Source organism: Chiloscyllium plagiosum, unplaced genomic scaffold (genome assembly GCF_037043375.1).
Source record: "Chiloscyllium plagiosum isolate Xiang-an unplaced genomic scaffold, Cpla_swu_hap1 HiC_scaffold_35, whole genome shotgun sequence".
Taxonomy (NCBI): Eukaryota; Metazoa; Chordata; class Chondrichthyes; order Orectolobiformes; family Hemiscylliidae; genus Chiloscyllium; species Chiloscyllium plagiosum.
The window spans coordinates 8,009,962-8,036,157 of NW_028270173.1; the positions used below are offsets into that span (position 1 = coordinate 8,009,962).

A 26,196-nucleotide genomic window follows, 5' to 3' on the forward strand; every position below is an offset into this window, starting at 1 on the left:
TCAGGAAGAAAGGAAAACGCCAGGGTGGTCCGTGACAAGCAGTGCCCTTCTCCTCAAAGAGCAATGCTGAGTGATCAAAAAAGTGGAGGGAAGGGTAGGGATTAAATCTAAATAGAGTTGGAGGGGGAAATAAAGCACTCCACTCTGTGCGGTGCACATCTTTCCCTGAACAACTCGAGGGAGTTGGTGGCCACCACATGCTCCCTCTCCAGGGACACCCTGGCTCAGACATAACCATCTGTTTCTCCTATATAATGCTTCATGCAGTCTTTGCATGCAACCTTGTAATAATGCAGAGACTGCGTGAAACACTGGACAGGGCAAACAGAGAGACAACTGGCAATCCTCATTCACGAACACCAACTCGCCACTAAACACCAGAACCAGCTGTCCCTGATAGCCACACACACATGACAAGGATTACAAATTTGATTGGGACATGACAACAATCCGAGGACAAGCTAAACAGAGGACAGCCAGAGAATCTCGAGAAGCATGGCACTCATCCACGGACTCCATTAACAAACACACTGACCGTGACCCAATATACCGGCCACCACCGATCAACCGGAACCAGCAACTGGAACCAGCAGGAACGGAACCAAATACATTCCAGAAGAGACAGTACCACAGCGCCTCACTGGAGAATCCCAAACCCTGAAGATGTCTCCTCGATGGGGGAGGAAACGTCTGCAAGTCAACTTCCCAGCTTGGTGAACATACCCACAACTACGGGAACTGGCATCCGAGCTACAAATCTTCACACAAACCTAGATCTTCATTTCCTCTTTTGGTTCACACTACACACTTCAATTCAAATGTAATGAATGATTTCAAACTGATGGAGCCAAATGATAAGGTTTCCTTGAGTGAAAAACAAAGAGGAATTTTGTTCCCAAAACCCTGAGAAAATAATAAAAATGTACCATCAAGCATAAACACAGACAAGAAGGGACAGGGTGACCAGACTGGAAGCTGAAGTCTTTGAGTGTGAGAATTACCTAAATTCTGTCTGTTTTGCTGTTGTCTTGTTTGTTATAGTCCAACAGGTTTATTTGGAAGTGCAAGCTTTCAGAGTGCTGTTCCTTCGTCAGGTAGCAAGACTTAACATTTATCATAAACAATCAATGTGTTTTTGCTTCTTGTAAAGGACCCCTCCACTGTGGAAAAAAGCTCATATTTTCCATTCCATCTGTGCCATTCACAATCTACAATCCCCCACACTAGGCAGCATCCTGGTAAACTTTCTCTGTACTCTGACTGTGACTCAGGTGCTGCATTCTTGATCATCATCCTTCCTGTATTTATCCTGTCCAGTCCTGTTAGAATTTTATTAGTTTCACCCCTTAACCTCTGATGCTCCAGGGAAAACAGCCCCAGTCTGTTCAGCCTCTCCCCATAGCTCAAACCCTCCAACCCTAGCAACGTCCTTGTCAATATTTTCTGAACCCTTTCAAGTTTCACAACATCTTTCCGATAGGAAGGAGACCAGAATTGCACACAATATTCCAACAGTGGCCTAAACAATGTCCCGTACAGCCGCAACATGACTTCCCAACTCCTGTACTCAATACTCTGACTAATAAAGGAAAAGCATACCAAACGCCATCTTCACTATCCTATCTACCTGTGACTCCACTTTCAAGGAGCTCTGAACCTGCACGCCAAGGTCTCTTTGTTCAGCAACACTCCCTCGGACCTTACCATTAAGTGTATAAGTCCTGAGAAGATCTGCTTTCCCAAAGTGCAGCACCTCACATTTATCTGAATTGAACTCCACCTGCCACTTCTCAGTCCATTGGCCGATCTCATCAAGTTCCCGTTGTACTCTGAGGTAACATTCATCACTGTCCACTACACCTTTAATTTTGGTGTCATCTGCAAACTTACCAACTGTACCTCTTGTGCTCACATCCAAATCATTTATATAAATGTTGAAAAGTAGTGGACCCAGCACCGATCCTTGTGGCATTCCACTGGCCACAGGCCTCCAGGCTCAAAAACAACCCTCCACCACCATCCTCTGTCTTCTACGTTTGAGCCAGTTCTATATCCGGTATTCCGTGAGATCTAACCTTGCTCATCAGTCTCCCAAGGGGAACCTTGTCGAATGCCTAACTGAAGTCCATATAGATCACATCTACTGCTCTGCCCTCATCAATCCTCTTTAACACTTCTTCAAAAAACTCAATCAAGTTTGTGAGACATGATTTCCCATCCACAAAGCCATGTTGACTATCCCTAATCAGTCCTTGCCTTTCCAAATACATGTACACCCTGTCCCTCAGGATTCCCTCCAACAACTTGCCCACCACCGACTTCAGGCTCACCGCTCTATAAGAACCACTCCCGCCACATTCCCATTCCATGATCCAAAACCAATTATACAAATCAAAACCACACACATTTGAGCATTGATCATTAATAAACACCAATGTCTACCTCCCAGCAGTTTGAAAAGTAACCAGTTATCAAAGGGGAGGGTAGTGTTGATGCCAGTGAAAGTGTAATCCGTGAGCCCAGGCCAAGGATCAGATTAGATTACAGATTCCCGACAGCATGGAAATTGACCTTTCAGCCCAACAAGTTAACACCGACCCTCCGAAGAGTAACCCACCCAGACCCATTCCCCTACCCTATGTTTATCCCTGACTAATGCACCTAACACCACAGACAATTTAGCAAGGCCAATGCACCTGAGCTGCACATCTTATTCTGGCTAATGTGTCAAACATCTCTCAACCCTCCCACTGCAGAAAAGACCAACAAAGAATTAAATCAGATGGACCACTGGCCTCCAAATCTTTTCTGAACTTTTTCAAGTTTCCCAACATCCTTCCTGAAACAGGGACACCAGAGCCTCCAACAGGGACTGAGATCATGAACAAAGGACACTTGAGGACATGACAACAATGAGACAGGATCATCATCATCAGGTCATTCCTTTCAGAAATGGAAGAAGTCATTGTAACAATCAATAGCCCAGACAGCATCCACCACATCATGGAAGGAGATACATCCTTCTATATTTGGATCAATTTGGGAGCCAGGGATACAATTTCCCCTAAATCCCTTACTGTTTCAAACCCGCCTGCATTCCCGGTCCTGTGAAGGGCCTGATCTGACTCCACCGCCTATGGGTGCCCCTATTGGAAAAACACCTCTCACTTGGGTCTGGGCAGCCTAGACAATCCCCCCAATGACTCCATGTGGCAATGAGTCCCACATCCCACCAGCCGATTGAAGAGAAGGACACTCTCATGGAGACTCATGAACTGTCAGGCCCTCCGCCTGCCCCGTCTCCGGGAGAGGGAGATACAATCTGAGGGAGAATTGCTGCCGTGTGTCTGGTTTGATGGAAACCCTTGGGGTTGAATATCCCTGGTGCGGATTCCCTGGACTGTCTGCTGCATTTAGTGGGATCCAGCAGCAAGCCTGGAGAAATAGTGGAAATGACACCAACAGGATTCCCTGGACTGTCTGCGGTATTTAGTGGGATCCAGCAGCAAGCCTGGAGAAATAGTGGAAATGACACCAACAGGATTCCCACTTGTCTCCAGCCCAAGCTGCAGCCAATTCTGGGCCTGCCCTTTCGGAAGGATGTCAAGGCCGAAGGGATGGTGCAAGGGGAGATTTCCCAGAATGGGACCGGGGATGAGGCCCTTCAGTTCTGTGCAGTGACTCCCAAAGTGAGGATTGAGAGAATCCTGGTGGATTGTAAGGGAGAGGTGAGGAGGCGCTGGACAATATGTTTCAGCTTGTATTTCCCACAAAGTCAAACACCACTTGGCCATCCGTGCCTGGGGCTGCTTTGGGACTGAAGGATATGAAGGAGAGCAGCAGGCTGCCAGTCACTCCCAGGACAACATCCGCACCCCCTCCCATCCTCTCTCCACCCACCCACACCACTCCCAACCGACCTTCCCTCTCACCTCCCGGCTTCAGGGATTCCCATGGTTTTGCCAGGACTAAGCACTTGATGGGAGGGCCAGGAGCTGAACAATACACAATTTATATTTAAAGGCTGAGAAACCACCACCAAAAATACAACATAATTTTCTTTCAGTGAGTTATGTACCAACAGAGATGAGTGGGAGAGAATGTAGGGAGAATATTTTCCGCTCAGTGTTGGGGGGTTGGGTCTGTTACTCATTTCTTGAAAACGGAATGCTCCGGTCACATCCAGCCGACGGCGAATTCGTCCGAGACTCTGCGATGGACGGTGCCGGTGGATACAGAAAGGAAGCCCTGTATGAACTATCACCATCTCGGTGCTGCCTGAGCTGAATGTGTTCAGCAGCGCAGGGACAGCGAAACTGAAAGGGGTTTGCATCAGGAAGTGCTGAGGTTGAACATGGCTTTCAGACAGCAGGTCCTGAGTTTGACCGAGGAGGTAATCTGTCCCATTTGTCTGGATTTCTTCACCGATCCGGTTATACTGGAGTGTGAACACAACTTCTGCCGCTCCTGTATCACCCGGAGTTGGGAAAGGCAGGAGATAAACTCCTGCCCGGAATGTAGACAGGAGTTTCCGGACAGATCCCTCAGAGGAAACCGGGCCTTAGCGAATCTGGCCGAGATAGCTCGAACATTAAATCTGAATTCACAAGAGAAGGAAAGTAAACATCACTGTGAGGAACATCAGGAAGAACTGAAGCTGTTTTGTAAAACTGACAAGAAATTGGTCTGTGTGATTTGTAGAGATTCCCTGGAACACAGGAAGCACCGCTTCATCCCGGTTAAAGAAGCTGTTGGAATCTACAAGGTAAAAGGAAACAGATTCCATCCTCTGATTATTTCATCACATTTTCATGGTCTAACACTTTTATTTTCTGATTTTCTCTCCCAATCCCAGGATCGGGTGAAATCTTCCTTGGATTCTCTCACAGGGAAAAAATCAGCAGCTCTAGAAATGGAGCGGGAGCAGAAACAGAAGATTTCCCAAATTCAGGTAAAGTCTCCCCGGGTTCGGCTTCAACATTTGATTTGTTCATTTAATTTTTTTTGCGGAAACATATTGTTTTTATATTTCCCCTGACAGGAGGAATCCAGCAGCCTGCAGACTCACATCAAATCCGAGTTCACTAAAATGCACCAGATGCTGACTGAGAAAGAGCAGAGTTTACTCCGAGATCTCAGGGAACAAGAGGAAAACATTCTCAAAGCAATGGAGCAAAATCTTTGTGAAATTCAAAAGAATTTAAATTCTCTTCAGCAGAAACTCTCAAACTTGGAAAAACAATTGGAACAAACAGACGGAGTGATATTTCTGAAGGTGAGGGATTATGTTTCAGTTTAGTTCAGTGAAAGAGATACCCATCCTCCGTCACTATCTCCCTCGGCTGCTTTCTGCAACATTAGGTTCTCCACTTTCCTAGTCAATATATTTGTCTCAATCACACTATGTGACTGTGGGTTCCACATTCTCATCACTTTCCTGATCAAGACATTTCTCCTGAATTCCCCATGGAATTGAATTGAAATGAATTTATTGTCACGTGCACCGAGGCACAGTGAAAAGCTTTGTGTTGCAAGCAATACAGGCAGATCACAGAGTTAAGTCACATAGACAGTAAATAATAGGCAAACAGCAGCAAAAACAAAAATACAGGTGCAGGGGAATGTTAAGAGTTTGTGAACCCATTCAGTATTCTAACAACAGTAGGGAAGAAACTGTTGCAAAACCGGCTGGTGCGTGTGTTCAGGATTCTGTACCTTCTCCCCAATGGTAGAGGTTGTAGGAAAACATTGCCAGGGTGGGATGGATCTTTGAGAATGCTGGCGGCCTTTCCTTGACAGAGGGCCTGGTAGATGGATTCTATAGGTGGGAGATTGGCCTTTGTGATTGTCCGGGCCAAGTTCACCACTCTTTGTAACTGCCTCCAATCTTGAATGGTACAGTTGCCGTACCAGGTAGTGATACATCCAGACAGAATGCTCTCCATGGCACACCTACAAAAATTGGCAAGGGTATTCGTCTTCATGACAAATTTCCTCAGCTGCCTGAGGAAGAAGAGATGTTGGGCCTTTGTAACCAGTGCATCCACTTGAAGAGTCCAAGAAAGTTTGTTGTGGATGACCACTCCCAGGAGCTTGACACTCTCCACTCGTTCCACCTCTGTGCTGTTAATGTGCAGGGGAGGCATGAATAACATCCCACCGAAAGTCAATAATAAGTTCCTTGGTTTTCCGGCATTGAGAGCTAGGTTGTTCTCAGTGCATCATTTTTCTAGGTCTTCCACCTCCCATCTGTAGTCTGTTTTGTCACCATCTGAGAGTCAACTGACTGTAATGGTGTCATCATCGAACTTGTAAATGGCATTAGTCTGGTATTTGGTGACACAGTCATGGATATACAGTGAGTACGAAGGGGGCTGAGTACCCACCACTGGGGGGACTCCAGTGTTGAGTGTTAGTGAGGATGAAATATTGTCCCCAATCTTCACTGATTATGACCCGTGAGTCAGGAAACTGAGGATACAGCTGCAGAGAGTGAGGCTTAGGCCGAGACCACTAAGTTTAGTAATCAGTCTCGAGGGGATAGCAGTGTTGAAGGCTGAACTGTAGTCAATGAGTAGGATTCTTATGTACCTGTTCTTGGTGTCATGATGTTCTAGGGAGGAGTGAAGTACACTGATATGGCATCTGACATGGATCTATTGGTCCAATAGGCAAATTGGAGTGGTTCAAAAGTAGTGGGGAGGGTGGAGTTGATTAATGACATGACCACCAAAGTTAGGGCCACGGGGTGGTTGTCATTGAGACATGCTGAATGAGCCTTCTTAGAAACAGGGATGATGTTGGCCGTCTTGAAACAGGCAGGGACAGTGGCCTGCTGCAGGGAGAGGTTGAAGACATCCGAGAAGACCTCTGCCAGTTGATCTGTGCATGCTTTGAGTGCACGGCCTGGTACTCCGTCTGGTCCTATTGCTTTCATTGGGTTCACAGGAAGGAAAGCTGATCTGACCTCTGATGCAATGGCTGTTTGGATAGGTTCATCTGGACTTCTCTCCACCGAAATGTTGCTCAAAGCAAGTGTATAAGGCGTTGAGACGATCTGGGAGGGATATGTCATCATCTGCTATCTTGCACTGACTCTTTTTAGAACCTGTGCTGTCAATCAGTCCTTGTCATAGTCGCCGGGTGTCTGTCTGGGTCTCTGGTTCAGATCGGTGTTGGTCCTTGGCTGGCTTAATGGCTCTGCGAAGGTCATACTTGGATTCCTTATATTTGAGTAGGTCTCCTGAATCTGAAGGCCTCACGCCTGATGGTTCTGTATTTATTTATTGGATTTATTGGAATTATTTATAACTGGATGATGTTCACAGACTGACATGTTTAGATTCCTTCAAAGTGAAAATATCTTTACTGAATCCATGGAATCAATCCCTTTCTTTATTGTAATTTTAAATATCAAAGTCAGATTTTTATCCATTAAAATATATTAATGTTTCTTTCAATCCTTGGTAATTGTTCAAATTTTGTATTTATTCTTCTGGTCTTCAATATCCTTGGTGTCACATCCTCTTTCTATTCAATGCCTGCAACAATCAGAATTGGCAATTCTCCGCAGCTTGTAACAATGTGAGTGTTATTATTGCTTTCTGGATGTAGACAGTCAGTCTCTGTTAACTCAGATTGTGTTTTGTTTATTTCAGAAGGAAGTATCTCGGAAGAGAAGGTAGGACATGCACTTTACTGAAACTCAGTGCAAGTTGGTGAAATTACTCAGGAAAGTATTTATGCTAAATTTCTAATCAATTTATGTTTAATATTTACAGGATCAGTGACGACAGTTGTGTACTCTCACTAACAGATGGTACCATCTCCACTGAAACAGTCTGCAGCCTCTTCCTTTTTCTTGTATGGAAAGAAATGCAGGAAGCCACTCACCCTGGTAAAGGTCAGATAAGTTCCTCTTTTGGCCTGATTTATATTGTATAATTTGTATTTTTGTTCATGCAAATATCAAAGTCTGTAATGAGCAAAACTGTAGTTAATAGGAATCAGTGGAAATCTCTCTACTTTTTTGAGTCATACTGAACACAAGGGAAGATGGTTGTGATTGTTCAAGATCAACCATCTCAGCTCCCAGACATTTCTGGAGGTGTTTGTCAGAGTAATGGCTCGCCCAAAGCATCTTCAGCTGCTTCATGAATGGACTTCCCTCCGTCATAAGGACACGGTGGAGGTGATGAGATATTCACTAATGATTGCACAATAACAGCACCATTTCCAACCTCTCAGATCCTGAAACAATCCATGTTCAAATACAATGAGGCCATGACTCTGTCCAGCTGTTTAGCTTTGAGCTGACAAGTGACAAGTAACATTCGTGCCACACGAGTGCCAGGCAATGACCGTTTCCAACAAGAGAGAACGTAACCATCAACACTTGATGTTCAGTAACAATTCCATTCATCACTGCATCCTCCACTTGCAACATCCTGGAGGTTACCATTGACCGGAAACTGAACTCACCTGCCAAACACACACTATAGCTACAAGAGCAGGTCAGAGAGTGAAATGTCTGCAGCCAGCAACTCACCTACTGACTCCTCAGTTACTAGTCCTCCATCTATAAGGCAGAGATTTGGCAAATAATAGAGGTCTCTCCACTTGCCTGGATGACTGCAGCCCCAATTGTACTGAAGAAGCTCAACACAATCCAGGACAAAACATGCTGCTTGAATGGCACTCCGTCTAATACCTCTAACATTCACTCCCTGCACCACTGACACACAGTTGCAGAAATGTGTACACTTAAAAAAAAGTGTGAGAAAACTCACCAAGCCTCCTCAGAGAGCAACTTCCAATTATGCAACCTGAACTGACTGGAAGGGTAAGGAGAGCAGATAGACAGAAACACCATCACTTGCAAATTGTCCTGTATGCCATACACCATGCTGAATTGGGCCAAAATGCTGGAAATCATCCCCTAACTGCCCAGTGGGTGTCCCTCCCCTACATGGATGACAATGGGTTAATGAACAGCCTCCAGGATAATTAGGGTTGGACAATAAATGCTTGCCAAGACAGTGATGCAGAAGTCTCCCGAATGTGAAATATCATCTTCAGCTGGTCAGCTGTGACTGTTCAATCCCAAACCTTCACCAAGACAGGAACTCTCAGACACTGCTCTGTACGAGTTTTGAGAAGATTTGTAGCTCAGGTTGAGATTCTGGATGTAGCTTTGCTCGCTGAGCTGGGAGGTTCATTTCCAGACGTTTCATCAACCTACCAGGTAACATGTAAGTTGTGGGCCTCAGGCAATTCCTGCTTTCTATTTATATGTTTGGGTTTCTTTGGGTTGGTGATGTCATTTCCTGTTCTTTTTCTCAGGGAATAGTAGATGGCTGCTAACTCGATGTGTTGTCCCAGTCAAAGTGATGTTCTTCCTTATCTGCATCAGAACGGCACTTCAATGAGCCAACACACTGCAGTACAGAGGAACTACGGCAGAGCAGAGGAAAATCACCTATATCGTGTATTCAAAAAGAATGGATAGCCAATGAACACAGTCCGCCAATTTCTCAGCAACAAACCCAAGCAGACAAAACACATCCAGAAACCCTAGCCACTTACCCCTACATCAAAGACATCTCGGAAACGACTGCCAGACTACTCAGACCCCTCGACAACATGGTAGCCCACAAATCCACCAACACACTAAAACAGCAGCTAATGAACTTGAAAGACCCTGTATAGACAACAAGCAAAACTAATGTTATTTACAAAATACCATGCAAGTATTGTAGCAAACACTACATTGGACAAACAGGCAGAAAACTAGCCACCAGGATACATGAACATCAACTAGCCACAAAGCGACATGATCCTCTGTCACTAGTATCCTTACATACAGATAAGGAAGGACTCCACTTCGACTGGATTCATCTTAGGGCAAGCCAAACAGAGAAATGCATGAGAATTCCTAGAAGCTTGGCATTCCAACTGGAACTCCATCAACAAAGACATCGAGTTAGACCCCATCTCCCACCCCTGAGAAAAAGAACAGGAAATTACATCACCATGAGAAATGACATCACCAACTCAAACTAACCCAAACATATAAATAGAAAGCAGGAATCATGTACACTGCTTTGCCTGAGGCCCACTGAAGATGTTACCTAGTAGGGTGACGAAACGTCTGAAAATGAAGCTGCCAGCTCAGTCTCTCTGTCTCCAGTGGCTGAAGAAGGGGGAGGTTGATCAGAAGTTGATCACTCTTTGATTTTCTCACAGACCACTTGAGGCTCCGTTCTTAGTTTCAATTGTTCTATTCAAGCAAATACAGGGGACAGGTCCATTGGTCAGGCTGATGCACAAACTCTGATTTAATTACAAACAAAGAGTTGATACTTTATTCATTTCATAATCGATAACATTGATTACATTAGCTTTGGGAAGTTGTCCGACCAAGATACTGCACACACTTTTGATGTGATAATCACATGATCACTGGCCAATCCCCTCGATGTTCATGGTGATGACATCACAATGACCAGTTGTAGCAGTGCCCTGTACACCTCAGGGATTTACTGACATCATCAGGTTGAACAATCTTGTGATGTAACATCTCCTACGGGTCAGCTGACACTACCCCATTATCATAGATAAACCTGGCTCCCTGTCAAACCCATCCATACTTTACAAACTTCAACAAATGGAAACCTTACTCTTCCCAGTTGAATTGTCCTGAGGGAGGGTCACTCGACCCAAAATGTTCACTCAGATTTCTCTCCACAGATGCTGCCAGACCAGCTGAGCATTTCCAGCAACTTCTGTTTTTGTTTCTAATTTCCAGTATCATCCCACTCTCCTCAACCATTCCTCGTGATATAGTCTGTCAATCCCTGGAATAACCCTAGTGAACCTTCTTTGGACTGCCTCCAACACCAGCGTATATTTCTCCTGATAAAACAGAACTATTCACAGGAGACCAGAGCAGAGCCCACATTGCTGAACACCTACTCTCTGACCATAAAGATGACCTTGTGATGCTAATTCAACACAGCCCCCACCCATGTTTCCATGCTGAAATTTCCTTCTCAGGCTTGCTGCAGTGCTCCAATGAAGCTCACCACAAGCTCATCTTCTGCCTTGGTACCTTGCAGTTACACTGAGTTGAACAATTTTGCATGGTACATTACCCACCCCCACAACCCCAGGTCCTGTTCTGTGTTGGTTGTTACCAGCAAAACCAACCCTTTTGTGAAGGTGAAATCATGTCTGACAACTTCACTCAAAATCTTTGAGAAGGTATTAAGCAGGATAGATGGGAGAAAATATAGGGATGTAATATATTTGGATTTTCAGGAGACATTTGATAAGACATCACACATTCAACTGGAGAGATGATTGTCTTTCTAATAAAAGACTGAGAATCGGGATAGCTCGTAGCTCGTGGTGAGCCACAAGGTTCAGTGCTGGGTCCACAATTATTTATGAAATACATAAATGGCTTGGTTGTGGGAGGTGAATGCCAAGTTTGTAGGTGAAACAAAAAAAGTTGGGAAAGCAAGTGGTGAGGATGACATAAGGAGTCGGCAGAGGATTATGGACAGGTTGAGTTATTGGACAATACTTTTGGCAGATGACATATAATGTAAAGGAATTTGAGGTTAAGGACATTGGCAGGAAGAATAGAGGAGCTGGATATTATTTAAATGTAGGAAGGCTGCAGGGAGCTATGGAACTGAGGGATCTGGGAATCCTTATCCATGAATCACAAAGAACCAGCATCTAAGTTCAATGGGTATGTTGGCCTTTACTTAAAAGGGAATGCAATGTAGAAGTAGGAAGCTTTTGCTAAAACTTTACAAGGGACTGGTCAGAACACAACAATTACAATGAAACGAGGGTCGAGTTATCTGAAGTGAATTGGGTGAATAGATGAGGAGGAATGACAGTATACAAGCAGGGGTAGATATTTAAGGAGGTTCGCCTCAGCTCTCAGCAACAATATATCTGAGTAAGAGGAAAGGATCTAAGAGCAAGATAAATTTAAGGAAGTTGGGCAGAGTATAATGTTGAAATAGTGTGAGACAAACTAATGGGGCTAAAGACAGAGAGGTTGCTTGGCCCTGATGGCTTACATCTGAGGATTCTAAAACAGGTCACTACAGAGATAGTGAAGGCATTTGTTGTAATTCTCCTTAAATTGCTCAATTCTGGAAAAGTACCAGAGGATTGGAACACCGCTAATATGACACGTCTGTTTCATAAGGGAAGGAGGCAAAAAATAGGTAACTACAGGCAGATTATCCCATGATCTATTATTGGAAAAGTATTGCAGTCGGTTACTGTTCAAGTAACAGTAGAATATTCAGAAAATCATAATCTCATCAAGCAGAGTCAGCATGGTTTTATGAAAGGAAATTAATATCTGTCTCAGTTATGAAAGCTTTTGAGGAGATCTCAACTGGAGGGAATGGAAGGGAGGCAGTAGAGTTTTATTTGGACTTCTAGAAGCATTCAACAAGATACTTCAAGAAAGATTAAGAGGCCATGCTATTGTAGGCAGGATTATGGGATGGAGAAAGAATTGGTTTATGGGCAGGAAACAGCAGGTGGGGATAAGGAATGCTTTTTCAGGTTGGTGACCTGTGACCAGTGGGGTTCCACAGGGCTCAGTGCTGTGACTGCAAATGTTTACAATAAATATTAATGATTTGGAGGAAAGAAGTTAATGCACTGTCACCAAATTTGCAGACAATTGTAAAACAGGTGGATACAAACAATTCACAGAGACATTGATGGTGCAAGTAAATGGCATAAAGTTGGCAAATGGAGGATTAATTTGGGAAAGTTATTTATTTTGAAGAGAAAAAAAAAGAACAAAGAATTATTTAAATGGAGAAAAACTGCAGAAAGGTGCACCACAATGGCACTTGAGAGTATTTGCGCATGAAATGCAGAAAACTAGCACTCAGGTACAGCATGTAATCAGGTAGAGCTATTGGAATGGTAGCCCTTTCAATGTGGTTGGAGTGTAAGAGCTGGGAATTACAAGGCCCACATGGAGTACTGAAAGAGTAGCTGGGAATTTAAGAAAGTAATTGAGAGAGCAAAGTCGGTGCATGAGAAAACACTAGTGGCTAAAATGAGGGAGAATTCCAAGATTCTTTAGTATATTAAGGGGATCAGAATAACCAGGAAAATGTAGGGATCAAGGAGCAATCCAGGTATGGAGCTGGAGGACAGACACAGGGTGTTAATTTACTATCTTGCTTCTGTCTTCACTTGGGAGAAGGACAATGTAAGTTAGAATTTAGAGTCAGAGAGTCAGAGAGATGTACAGCATGGAAACAGACCCTTCGGTCCAACACGTCCATGCCGACCAGATATTGCAACCCAATCTAGTCCCACCTGCCAGCACCTCACCCGTATCCCTCCTATTCATATACCCATCCAAATGCCTTTTAAATGTTGTAATTGTACCAGACTCCACCACTTCCTCTGGCAGCTCATTCCATACACATACTACCTTCTGCGTGAAAAAATTGCCCCATAGGCTTCTTTCATATCTTTCTCCTCTCACCCTAAACCTATGTCCTCTAGTTCTGGACTCCCTGACCCCAGGGAAAAGACTTTTGTAAACCTATATAAGGTCACCCCTCAGCCTCTGACGCTCCAGGGAAAGCAGCCCCAGCCTGTTCAACCTATGGCTCAAATCCTCCAACCCTGGCAACATCCTTGGAAATCTTTTCTGAACCCTTTCAAGTTTCACAACATCTTTCCGATAGGTAGGAGACCAGAATTGTACGCAATATTCCAACAGTGGCCTAACCAATGTCCTGTTCAGCCGCAACATGACCTCCTGACTCCTGTCCTCAATACTCTGACCAATAAAGGAAAGCATACCAAATCCCTTCTTCACTATTCTATCTACCTGAGACTCCACTTTCAAGGAGCTATGAACCTGCTCTCCAAGGTCTCTTTGTTCAGCAACACTCCCTAGTTAAGTGTATAAATCCTGCTAAGATTTGCTTTCGCAAAATGCAGCGCCTCACATTTATTTGAATTAAACTCCATCTGCCACTTCTCAGCCCATTGGCCCATCTGGTCCAGATCTTCTTATAATCTGAGGTAACCCTGTCCACTACACCTCCAATTTTGGTGACATCTGCAAACTGTACCTCTTATGCTCGCATCCAAATCATTTATGTAAATGACAAAAAGTAGAGGGTCCAGCACTGATCCTTGTGGCACTCCACTGGTCACAGGTCTCCAGTCTGAAAAACAACCCTCCAGCACCACCCTCTGTCTTCTACCTTTGAGCCAGTTCTGTATACAAATGGCTAGTTCTCCCTGTATTCCATGAGATCTAACCTTGCTAATCAGTCTCTCATGGGGAACCTTGTCGAATGCCTTACTGAAGTCCACATAGATCACATCTACTGCTCTGCCCTCATCAATCCTCTTTGTTACTTCTTCAAAATACTCAATCAAGTTTGTGAGACATGATTTCCCACGCACAAAGCCATGTTGACTATCCCCAATCAGTCCTTGCCTTTCCAAATACATGTACATCCTGCCCCTCAGGATACCCTCCTAAAACTTGCCCACCACTGAGGTCAGGCTCACCGGTCTATAGTTCCCTGGCTTATCTTTACCACCCTTCTTAAGCATTGGCACCAAGTTTGCCAACCTCCAGTCTTCCGGCACCTCACCTGTGACTATCGATGATACAAATATCTCAGCAAGAGACCCAGCAATCACTTCCCCAGCTTCCCTCCCTCCCTCTCCTTCTCCCTCCTTCCGCCCTCGCCCTGCCCCCTTCTCCCCTCCCCCTTTCTCCCATTCCCCCCCTCTCTCCTTCCCATCTCCCCTCCCCCTTTCCCCCCACCCTCGCCCCTTCCCCCCTTCTCCCCCATTCCCCTTCCCCCCCTTCTCCCCCCTACTCTCCCTTCCCCCTTCTCTCCCTTCCCCCTTTTCCCCCTTCCCCCCTTCTCTCCCTTCCCTATTCTCCCCCTTCCCCCGCTTCTCCCCCTCCCCCCTTTCTCTCCTTCCCCCTTCCCCCGTCCACCCCTCCCCTCTTCTTTCCCTTCCCCCCTCTCCCCCTTCCCCCCTCTCCCCCTTCCCCCCTCCCCCCTCTCCCCTTCCCCCTCCTCCTTCCCCCTCCCCTCTCCCCTTCCCCCTCCCCCCTCCCATTCCCCCTTCTCCCCTTCCCCCTGCCTCCCCTTCCCCCTCCCCCTCTCCCCTTCCCCCTCACCCCTTCCCCCTCACCCCTTCCCCCTCACCCCTCCCCACTTCTCCCCCCCCCTTCTCCCCCCTCCCCCTTCTCCCCTCTCCCCCTTCTCCCCTTCCTCCTCCCCTTTCCCCTCTTCCCCCTCCCCTTCCCCCCTCCCCCTTCTCCCCTCTCCCCCTTCTCCTCCTCTCCCCCCTTTCCCCTCCCCTTCTCCCCCTCCCCCTTCTCCCCTTCCCCTTGTCCCCCCTCCCCCTTCCCCCCTCCCTCCCCTCCACCTTCCCCCCCTCCCCCTCCCCCCTCTCTCCCTCTCCCCTTCCCCTCTCCCCCCTTCTCCCCTTCCCCCACCCCTTCTCCCCCTCCTCCTTCTCCCTCTCCCTTGTCCCCTTCTCCCCCTCTCCCTTGTCCCCCTCCCCCTTCCCCCCTCTCCCTCCCCCTCTCCCCTCCCCCCTCCCAACTTCTCCCCCTGCCCTCCTCTCCCCCCTATCCTTCCCCCATCCCCTTCCCCCTCTCCCCTTCCCCCTCCCCCCTCTCCCCCCTCCCCCTCCCTTCCCCCTCTCCCCCTTCCCCCCTCACCCCCTACCCCCCCTCTCCCCCTCCCCGTTTCCCCTGCTTCCCCTCCCCCCCCTCCCCTTCACCCCTCTCCCCCTCCCCTGCCCCCCCTCTCCCACTCCCCCTTCCCCCTCTCCCCTCCCCCTTCCCCCCTCTCCCCCTCCCCCTTCCACCCTCTCCCCCCCCCTTCCCCCCTCCCCCTCCCCCATCCCCCCCTCTCCCCCTTCCCCCTAATCTTCCCCCCTCCCCCTTCCCCCCTAATCTTCCCCCTCTCCCCTTCCCTCCTCCCCTTCCCCTCCCCTTCCCCCCTCTACCCCTCCCCTCTCCTCCTTCCCCCCTCTCCCCTTCACCCTCCTCCTTCCCCCTCCCCTTCCCCCGTCTCCCCCTCCGCCCTCCTCCTTCCCCCTCTCCCCTTCCCCCCCTCCTTCATCCTCCACCTTTCCCCCCTCCCCTTCCCCCCTCCTTCCTCCTCCCCCTCTCCCATTCCCCCCTCTCCCCTTCCCCCTCCCCCTCTCCCCTTCCCCCTCGCCCCTTCCCCCTCACCCCTCCCCACTTCTCCCCCCTCCCCCCTTCTCCCCCCTCCCCCTTCTCCCCTTCCTCCTCCCCTTTCCCCACTTCCCCCTCCCCTTCCCCCTCCCCCTCTCCCCTTCCACCCTCCCCCTTCTCCCCTCTCCCCCCTTCTCCTCCTCTCCCCCCTTTCCCCTCCCCTTCTCCCCCTTCCCCCTCCCCCTTCTCCCCCTACCCCTTGTCCCCCCTCCCCCTCCCCCCCTCTCCCTCCCCTCCGCCTTCCCCTCCCCTCTCTCCCCCTCCCCCCTCTCTCCTTCCCCCCTCCCCTTCCCTCTCCTCTTCCCCATTCCCCCTTCTCCCCTTCCCCCCCCTCCCCTTCCCCCTCCCCCTTCTCCCCCTTCTCCCTCGCATTCCCCACTCCCCCTTCCCCCTCCCCTCTCCCCCTCCCCTCCCCCTTTCCCCTCCCCTCACCCCTTTCTCCTCTCCCCCCTCTACCCCTCCCCCTTCCCCCCTCCCCCTTCCCCTCTCCCCCTCCCCCCCCACCCCTCACCCCTTCCACCCTCCCCTTCCCCCCTACCCCCTCTCCCCCTCCCCTTCCCCCGCCCCCTCCTCTTCCCCCTCTCCCCCTCCTCCTTCCCTCCTCTCCCCCTTCTCCCCCTCCTCCTTCCCTCCTCTCCCCTTCCCCCTCCTTCCTCCCCCCTTCCCCCATCTCCCCCTCCCCCCTTCTCCCCTCCCCTCCCCCCTTCCCCCACCACCTTCCCCCCTCTCCCCATCCCCCCTCTCTCCCCCTCCCCCTTCCCACCTCTCCCTCTCCCCCCTTCCCACCTCTCCCCCTCCCCCTCCCTCCTCTCCCCCTCCCTCTTCCCCCCTCTCCCCTTGCCCGCTCTCCCCTCTCCCCCTTCCCCTTGTCCCCCCTCCCCCTTCCCCCCTACATCCCCTCCGCCTTCCCCCCCCTCCCTCCCCCTCCCCCCTCTCCTTCCCCCCTCCCCTTCCCCCACCCCCTCTCCCCTTCCCCTCGCCCCCCCTTCTCCCCTTCCACCACCCCTTCTCCCCCTCCTCCTTCCCCCCTTCTCCCTCCCCCCTTCTCCCCTTCTCCCCCTCTCCCTTGTCCCCCTCCCCCTTCCCCCCTCACCCTCCCCCTTTCCCCTCCCCCCTCCCAACTTCTCCCCCTGCCCTCCTCTCTCCCCTATCCTTCCCCCACCCTCTTCGCCATCCCCGTCCCCTCTTCCCCCATCTCCCGCTCCCCCTTCCCCCTTCCCCCTCTCCCCTTCCCCCTCTCCCTCTCCCGCTTCCCCCCTCTCCCCCTTCCCCCTCTCCCTCTCCCCATACCCCCCTCGCCCCCTCCCCCTTCCCCCTAATTTTCCCCCATCCCCCTTCCCCCCTAATCTTCTCCCCCTTCCCCTCCTCCCCTTCCCCCTCCCCTTCCCCCCTCAACCCCTCCTCCTCCCCCCCTCCCCTTTACCCTTGCCCTTCCCCCTCCTCTTCCCCCCTCTGCCCTCCTCCTTCCCCCTCTCCCCTTCACCCACTCCTTCATCCTCCCCCCTTTCCCCCCTCCCCTTCACCCCTCCTTCCTCCTCCCCCTTCCCCCTTCTCCCGCTTTCCCCCTCCCCCCTTCCCCTTCCCCCTCCCCTCTCCCCTTCTCCCCTTCTCCCCCCTCCCCCTCTCCCCTTCCCCCTCACCCTCTCCCCTTCCCCCTCACCCCTTCCCCCTCACCCCTCCCCACTTCTCCCCCCTCCCCCCTTCTCCCCCCTCCCCCCTTCTCCCCCCTCCCCCCTTCTCCCCTCCCCCTTCTCCCCTTGCCCCTCCCCTTTCCCCTCTTCCCCCTCCCCCTCTCCCCTTCCCCCCTCCCCCTTGTACCCTCTCCCCCCTTCTCCTCCTCTCCCCCCCTTTCCCCTCCCCTTCTCCCCCTCCCCCTTCTCCCCTTCCCCTTGTCCCCCCTCCCCCTTGTCCCCCTCCCTCCCCCCTCCCCCTCTCCTTCCCCCCTCCCCTTCCCCCTCCCCCTCTCTCCCCTTCCCCTCGCCTCCCCTTCCCCCACCCCTTCTCCCCCTCCTCCTTCCCCCCTTCTCCCTCCCCCCTTCTCCCCCTCTCCCTTGTCCCCCTCCCCCTTCCCCCCTCTCCCTCCCCCTTTCCCCTCCCCCCTCCCAACTTCTCCCCCTGCCCTCCTCTCTCCCCTATCCTTCCCCCACCCTCTTCGCCATCCACGTCCCCTCTTCCCCCATCTCCCGCTCCCCCTTCCCCCTCTCCCCTTCCCCCTCTCCCTCTCCCCTTTCCCCCCCTCCCCCTTCCCCCCTCTCTCTCTCCCCATACCCCCCTCGCCCCCTCCCCCTTCCCCCTAATCTTCCCCCATCCCCCTTCCCCCCTAATCTTCTCCCCCTTCCCCTCCTCCCCTTCCCCCTCCCCTTCCCCCCTCAACCCCTCCCCCTCCTCCTCCCCCCCTCCCCTTTACTCTTGCCCTTCCCCCTCCTCTTCCCCCCTCTGCCCTCCTCCTTCCCCCTCTCCCCTTCACCCACTCCTTCATCCTCCCCCCTTTCCCCCCCTCCCCTTCCCCCCTCCTTCCTCCTCCCCTTCACCCCTCCTCCTTCCCCCCCTCCCCTTCCCCCTTCTCCCTCCTTCCTCCTCCCCCCTCCTCCTCCCCTTCCCCCCTCCTCCTTCCCCTCTCCACTTCCCCCCTCCTTCTTCCTCCCCCTTCCCCCCCTCTCCCCGCCTCCTTCCCCTTCCCCCATCTCCCCCTTCCCGCCTCCTTCCTATTCCCCCCTTCCCCCCTCCTTCCTATTCCCCCCTTCCCCCTCCCCCCTTCCCACCTCCTCCCCCTTCCCCCCTCACCCCCCTCCTTCCTCCTCTCCCTTCCCCCCTCCCCCTTCCCCCCTCTCCACCTCACCCCTTCCCTCCTCCTCCCCCCCTCTTCCCCTCACCCCTTCCCTCCCCCTCCCCCCTTCCCCCCTCTCCCCCATCCCCCTTCCCCCTCTCCCTCTTCCCTCTTCCCCATCTCCCCCTCACCCTTCCCCCTCTCCCCCTTCCCCCCTCTCCCCCTTCCCCCCCTCTCCCCCTCCATCCTTCCCCCTCCCCTTCACCCCTCCCCTCATCCCCCCCTCTCCCCCTTCTTCCCCTCACCTCTTCCCTCCCCCTCTCCCTTTCCCCCCCCCTTCCTCCTCCCCTTCCCCCTCTCTCTGCCTCCTTCCCCGTTCCCCCATCTCCCCCTCCCCCCTTCCCCCTCCTTCCTCCTTTCCCTTCCCCCTTCCCCCCTCCCTCATCCCCCTCTCCCCCTTATCCCCCTCACCCCTTCCCTCCCCCTCTCCCTTTCCCCCCTTCCTCCTCCGCCTTCCTCCCTCTCTCCGCCTCCTTCCCCCTTCCCCCATCTCCCCCTTCCCCCTCCTTCCTATTCCCCCCTCTCCCCCTCCCCTTACGTCCTCCTCCCCCTTCCCCCCTCCTTCCTCCTCCCCCCTTCCCCCTCTCCCCCTCCTTCCTACTCCCCCCTCCTTCTTCCTCTCCCTTCCCCCTCCCCTTCCCCCCTCACCCTTCCCTCCTCCTCCCCTTTCCCCCCTCTCCACCTCACCTCTCCCCGCCTCCTTCCCCTTCCCCCATCTTCCCCTCCCCCCTTCCCCCCTTCCTATTCCCCCCTCTCCCCCTCCCCTTACGTCCTCCTCCCCTACCCCCTTCCTTCCTCCTCCCCCCTTCCCCCTCTCCCCCCTCCTTCCAATTCCCCCCTCTCCCCCTCCCCCTCTCCCCTCTTCCCCCATCTCCCCCTCCCCTTCCCCCCTCCCCCTCTCCCCCTTCCCCCTCCCCTTCACCTCTTCCCCCCTCTCCCATTTCCCCCTTCTCCCCCTCTCCCTTCCCCCCTCTCCCGCTTTCCCCCTCCCTCTTTCCCCCTCCCCTCATTCCCCTTCTCCCCCTCACCCCTTCCCTCCTCCTCCCCCCTTCCCCCCTCCTTCCTCCTCCCCCCTCTCCCCTTCCCCCCCTCCTTCCTCCTCCCCCTTCCCCCCATCGCCACCTCCTTCCCCCATCTCCCCCTCCCCCTTCCCCCCTCCTTCCTATTCCCCCCTTCCCCCCCTCTCCCCTCCCCTTATGTCCTCCTCCCCCCTCACCCCCCTCCTTCCTCCTCTCCCCTCCCCCTTCCCCCCTCACCCCTTCCCTCCCCCTTCCCCCCCTCCCCCTCACCCCTTCCCTCCACCTTCCCCCCTCCCCCTCACCCCTTCCCTCCTCCTCACACCTTCCCTCCTCCTACCCCTTCCCCCTTCCCTCCGCTCCCCCTCCTATCTCCTCCCCTCTCTCCCCCTTCCCCCTCCCCTCTACCCCCATCTCCCCTCCCCCTTCATCCTCTCCCCTTCCCCCTCTCCCTCTACCCCCCTCCCCTTCCCCCCTCTCCCCCTTCCCCCCTCTCCCCCTCCCCCTTCCCCACTCTCCCCCTCCCCTTCCCCCCTCCTCCCTAATCTTCCCCCTTCCCCCCTCTCCCCCTTCCCCCCCTACCCCTCTCCCCTTCCACCCTCCCCCTCCTTTCTCCTCCCCCTTCCCCCCTCCTTCCTCCTTCCCCCCTCCCCTGCCTCCTTCCCCTTCCCCCCTCCTTCCTCCTCCCCTTACCCCCTCCTCTCCCCCCTCCTCCTTCCCCCTTCTCTTTCCCCCTTCCCCACTCCTTCCACCTACCCCTTCCCCCCTCTCCCCTTCCCCCCGTCCCCCTCCTTCCCCCCCCCATTCTCCCCCTTCGCCCTCGCATTCCCCACTCGCCCTTCCCCCTCCCCTCTCCCCCTCCCCCCCCTCCCCCTCCCCTCCCCCCTTTCTCCTCTCCCCTCCCCCCTCCCCTCCCCCCTTTCTCTTCTCCCCCCTCTCCTCCCCCCCTTCCCCCTCGCATTCCCCACTCCCCCTCCCCTCTCCCCCCCTCCCCTCTCCCCCTCCCCGTTCCGTTCCCTCCCTTCCCTCCTCCCCTCTCCCCCGTTCCCTCCCTTCCCTCCTCCCCTCTCCCCCGTTCCCTCCCTCCCCCTCCCAACCTTCCCCCCTCCTTCCTCCCTCCCGCCTTCCCCCCTCTCCCCTTCCCCCTCTCCCCTCCTTCCCATTCCTCCTTCACCCACTCCCCCTTCTCCCCCTCCCCACTCTAACCCTCCTTCCCCCTCCCCCCTTCTCCTCTCCTTCCTCCTCCCCCTTTCCCCCTCTCCCTCCTCCTTCCCCCCTCACAACTCTCCCCCTCCCCCACCCCTTCCCCCTTCGCCTTCCCCCTCCACCCTTCCCCCTCCCCCCTCGCCTTCCTCCCTTCCCCCTCAACTCTTCCCCTTCCCCCCTCCACCTTTCCCCTTCCCCCCTCCACCCTTCCCCTTCCTCCCTTCCCCCCCTCCCCTCTTCCCTTCCCTCCTCCCCCTTCCCTGCTCCCTGTTCCCCCCGCCTCCCCCTCCCCGTTCCCTCCCTCCCCTTCCCTCTCCCGTTTCCCCCTCCCCTCTTCCCCCACCCCCTCCCGCCGCTCCCACCTCTCCCCCTCCCCGTTCCCCCCTCCCCTTCCCCCTCCCCCTCCTTCCCTCCCTCTCCCGCTCCCCGCTCCTTCCCCCCTTCCCCCACCCCGTCCCGCCGCTCCCACCTCTCCCCCTCCACCCCTTCCCCCCTCTCCCCCTTCCCCCTCCCCTCTCCCCTCTCCCCCCCTCTGCCCCTTCCCCCTCCACCCTTCTCTCCCCCTTCAACCCCTTCTCCTTCCCTTCTCCCCCTCCCCCCGCCCTGCTCCCCCCTCTCCCCCACTTACCCTCTCACCCCCTTCTCCCCCCTCCGCCTCTCCCCCCTCCCCCTCCAACCCCTTCTCCCCTCCCCCTTCTCCCCCACTTAACCTCTCACCCCCTTCTCCCCCATTCCTCCCCTCTCCCCTTCCACCCACCTCTCCCCTTCCCCCTTTACCCTCCACCCCCCTTTCCCCTTCCCCCTCCCCCTTCCCCTCCACCCCCTTATCCATTCTCCTCTCCCACACACACACACACACACACACACACCCCTCATCCCACACACACATCCCCCTCATCCCCCCACACACCTCCCCCTCCCCCCACACACCTCCCCCTCCCCCCACACACACACATCCCCCCCGCACACACCCCTCTCCCCCCACACACACCACTCCCCCCACACACCCTCCCCCCCACACACACCCCTCCCCCACACACACCCCTCCCCCCCGCACACACCCCTCTCCCCCCACACACACCACTCCCCCCACACACACCACTCCCCCCACACACACCACTCCCCCCCACACACACACACACCCCTCCCCCCCACACACACACACCCCTCCCCCACACACACACCCCTCCCCCCCACACACATCCCCCTCATCCCCCCACACACCTCCCCCTCCCCCCACACACCTCCCCCTCCCCCACACACCCCTCCCCCACACACACACCCCTCCCCCACCACACACACACACACACACCCCTCCCCCCACACACACACATCCCCCTCCCCCCACACACCCCTCCCCCACACACACACACCCCTCCCCCCCACACACACACCCTCCCCCCCCACACACACCCCTCCCCCCACACACACACACCCCTCCCCCCCACACACACCCCTCCCCCCCACTCACACACACCCCTCACCCCCACACACACACACACACACCCCTCACCCCCCACACACACAAATCCCCTCCCTCCCACACACACATCCCCCTCCCCCCACACACACACCTCCCCCACACACCCCTCCCCCACACACACACCCCTCACCCACAAACACACCCCTCCCCCCTGCGCACACCCCTCCCCCCCGCACACACCCCTCTCCCCCCACACACACCCCTCTCCTCCCACACACACACCCCTCCCCCCCGCACACACCCCTCTCCCCCCTGCACACAACACTCCCCCCACACACACCCCTCCCCCACACACACACCCCTCACCCAGAAACACAACCCTCCCCCCTGCGCACACCCCTCCCCCCCCACACACACACACACACCTCCCCCCCACACACACACCTCCCCCCCACACACACACCACCCCCCCACACACACACCCCTCCCACCCGCACACACCCCTCCCCCCACACACCCCTCCCCCCACACACACAACACACCACTCCCCCCACACACCCCTCCCCCCACACACACAACACACCCCTCCCCCCACACACCCCTCCCCCCACACACCCCTCCCCCCCCAAACACACACCCCTCCCCCCACACACACACACCCTCCCCCCACACACACCACTCCCCCCCACACACACATCCCCCTCACCCCCCCACACACCTCCCCTCCCCCACACATACACCTCCCTCTCCCCCCCACACACACCTCCCTCTCCCCCCACACACACCCCTCCCCCACACACACCTCCCTCTCCCCCCCACACGCACACCCCTCCCCCCACACACACTCACCCCTCTCCCCCCGCACACACTCCTCTCCCCCACACACACCCCTGCCCCCCACACACACACCCCTCTCCCCCACACACACACACCCCTCCCCCCCCACACACACACCCCTCTCCCCACACACCCCTCTCCCCCCACACACACACCCCTCCCCCCCCAAACACACACCTCACTCCCCCCACACGCCCCTCCCCCCCCACACACTCACCCCTCCCCCCCACACACACACCCCTTCCCCCCCACGCACACCCCTCTCCCCCCACACAAACCCCACCCCCACCCCACATTTCCAGACCCAGGGACTGTCTCTAACTCTCTGTGTTTCTCTCCCAGTTTCTGTGACCCTGGATGTGGAAACAGTGAGTCCCCAGCTCGAGGTGTCTGAGGATCTGAAGAGTTTGAGACGGACCCGGACCGAGAGGAGTCTCCCTGACTTCGGGAAGAGATTTACAGACTGTCTCTGTCCCTGTGCCCTGGGATCAGAGGGATTCACATCGGGGAGACATTACTGGGAGGTGGAGGTGGGGGGGAATCAGGGCTGGAGTCTGGGAGTAGCCTCAGAGTCTGTGGAGAGGAAGAGACCGGTCAGTCTGATCCCAGAGAATGGATTCTGGACCATGGGGTGGGATTGGGATCAGTTTTATATTAACTCCTCTCCTCAATCCCCTCTCTGTGTCGGTCAGATCCCCAGGAAGGTGGGAGTTTATCTCAGTTATGAATCTGGGACAGTTTCATTTTACAACGCGGACACCAAGTCCCATCTCCACACCTTCACTGGGAATAAATTCACTGGGAAACTTTACCCTTTCTTCGAGGTTTGGGGTTTAAACCTGTTTCTGAGAATCAGCTGTTAAAGAGGCGGGGCCTCCCTGACATCACATTGACCCCCAGGTTTAGGGTCTGGGTCAGGGATTGGGGTCAGAAACCTCCCATTGACAACAGGATGTTTCTGAATGTGTTATTGAATTCTGAGATTATACTTTGTAACATCACAAACAAACTGTCAATAAATCAGATACAAATATAAATGTCAGATGGTGAAAATAAAAAGTAAATTAAATATCTTGTGTCTCTCCTTCCTTCATTTACTCCCTGCTTCAGTCCCATCCTCCATCTCTTCACCTGTTTCCCAGTCTGGAGCTGGGATTTCTCTGTGTTTCTCACTCTGCACCCGGAACATGAAATCCTGAGGGAGAAATCCAAACACTGAAAGGGGACAAATCTGCATTTACATAGCATCCTCTACTGAGCTGTTTGTATTATTGGGGCGGAGATTCTCTCTCAGGATATGCAATATCCCCAGTGTTTAACTGCCCGTTAACTCCGGTTCTCTGTGCACAGATGCTGCCTGATCTGCTGAGGATTTGCAGCATTTTCTGATTTTATTTCTGATTTCCAACGTTCCCCAGGATTTGTTTGTGTGTCATCGCCATCTGCTGGATGGAATTGGTACTGAATAATCTTGGGCCGCAGTACTGTCTCGCGCCAGGCGGTGGCGGTCCTGTACCGTGTGTCTGAAATCAATTTGGAAATTCACTGAAAAGGAGAAGTTTCCAGGGTGGAGCAGTTGCTGTAATACAGTGCATTTGTTAGCAAATGAGAAATGTGAGGGATTGATGGCAGTATGGATTAAAAGTTGGCTAAAAGGGAGGATACAGACAGTAGGAACAGATAAGCATTTCTCAGACTGGAGACGAGTGAAAGGGATGTTCCCAGGGCTCGGTTTTAGAACCTTTGCTTTTTTGATTTGTCTATATGGGTTTTAAAGGCAACATTTCTAAATTTGCTTCTGATATTAAGCTCGGGAGAACAGTCAATTATGAGGATGATTCTGAGGGATTTCAAAGGGACATTGACAACTTAGCCAAATGGACAGACAGACTGACGGGTGAATTCCAATGCAGGGAAATGTGAGGTAATGTATTTTGGTCGAAGAAACATGCAGAGACAATACAGGCTTAATGGTACAACTCTGAGGGGAGTACAGGAGCAGGGGACTGAGGGGTTTACGTACATGATTCTCTGAAGGTGGCCAGGCAAGTCGAAACAGTTATTAAGAACCCATATTATTATTATGGGATTCTTGGGTTTACAGACAGAGGCATGGAGTATTGAAGCAAGGATGTGATGCTACACCTCTACAAATCATTGGTCAAACCACGTTGGGGTATTGTGTTCAATTCAATTCTGGACACCTTACTTCGGGAAGGATGGTAAAGCCTTGGAGGGAGTGCAAAGGAAATTTATGAGAATGATACCAGGAATGAGGGAGTTTAGACATGAGGAAAGATTAGAGAGATTGGGCTCCTTCTCTATGGAACAGTGAAGATTAAGAGAGGATCTCATTCAGATGTTCAAAATTACCAGCAATTTTGACAGGGGGAAGATGGATAATCTGTTTTCACTCGTTGGTGTGTCAGTAAGTAGGGCCCACAATTTCAAGATTGTCATCAAGAAAGTTTGGAGTGAGATGGGGGAAACTTCTTTCCCCAGAGAGTTGTTAGGATTTGGAATGTGCTGCTTCAGGGAGTGGTGAAGGCAGAATCAATAGGAGGTTTCATGAAATCTGGAAATTGAGTTGAAAGGGATG

The 26,196-nt window shown here is 53.5% G+C and overlaps 1 protein-coding gene across 2 annotated transcripts; it reads left to right on the plus strand.

The window, feature by feature from the left end:
* Positions 1-117: 117 nt before the first annotated feature.
* On the plus strand, positions 118-24,687 carry LOC122541482 (zinc-binding protein A33-like). Of its 2 annotated transcripts, none has more exons than XM_087979196.1 (6): positions 118-4,765; positions 4,856-4,951; positions 5,042-5,275; positions 7,662-7,681; positions 7,782-7,903; positions 23,940-24,687. In XM_087979196.1, exons 1-6 carry the CDS (start codon positions 4,355-4,357, stop codon positions 24,458-24,460), a joined length of 1,404 nt encoding a protein of 467 aa, XP_087835322.1. In that variant the 5' UTR covers positions 118-4,354; the 3' UTR covers positions 24,461-24,687. The 2 variants fall into 2 exon arrangements, with proteins under 2 accessions (XP_087835322.1, XP_087835321.1); XM_087979195.1 differs by having other exon boundaries at positions 125-4,765; positions 7,659-7,681.
* Positions 24,688-26,196: the final 1,509 nt, after the last annotated feature.

What these genes read in the sequence shown, in the direction of transcription:
- LOC122541482 (XM_087979195.1), top strand. Translation starts at nt 4,355, where the DNA reads ATGGCTTTCAGACAGCAGGTCCTGAGTTTGACCGAGGAGGTAATCTGT. An exon ending in AAGCTGTTGGAATCTACAAG is followed by an intron (nt 4,766 to 4,855) that starts GTAAAAGGAAAC and finishes TCCCAATCCCAG; the next exon opens with GATCGGGTGAAATCTTCCTT. An exon ending in AGCCACTCACCCTGGTAAAG is followed by an intron (nt 7,904 to 23,939) that starts GTCAGATAAGTT and finishes TTTCTCTCCCAG; the next exon opens with TTTCTGTGACCCTGGATGTG.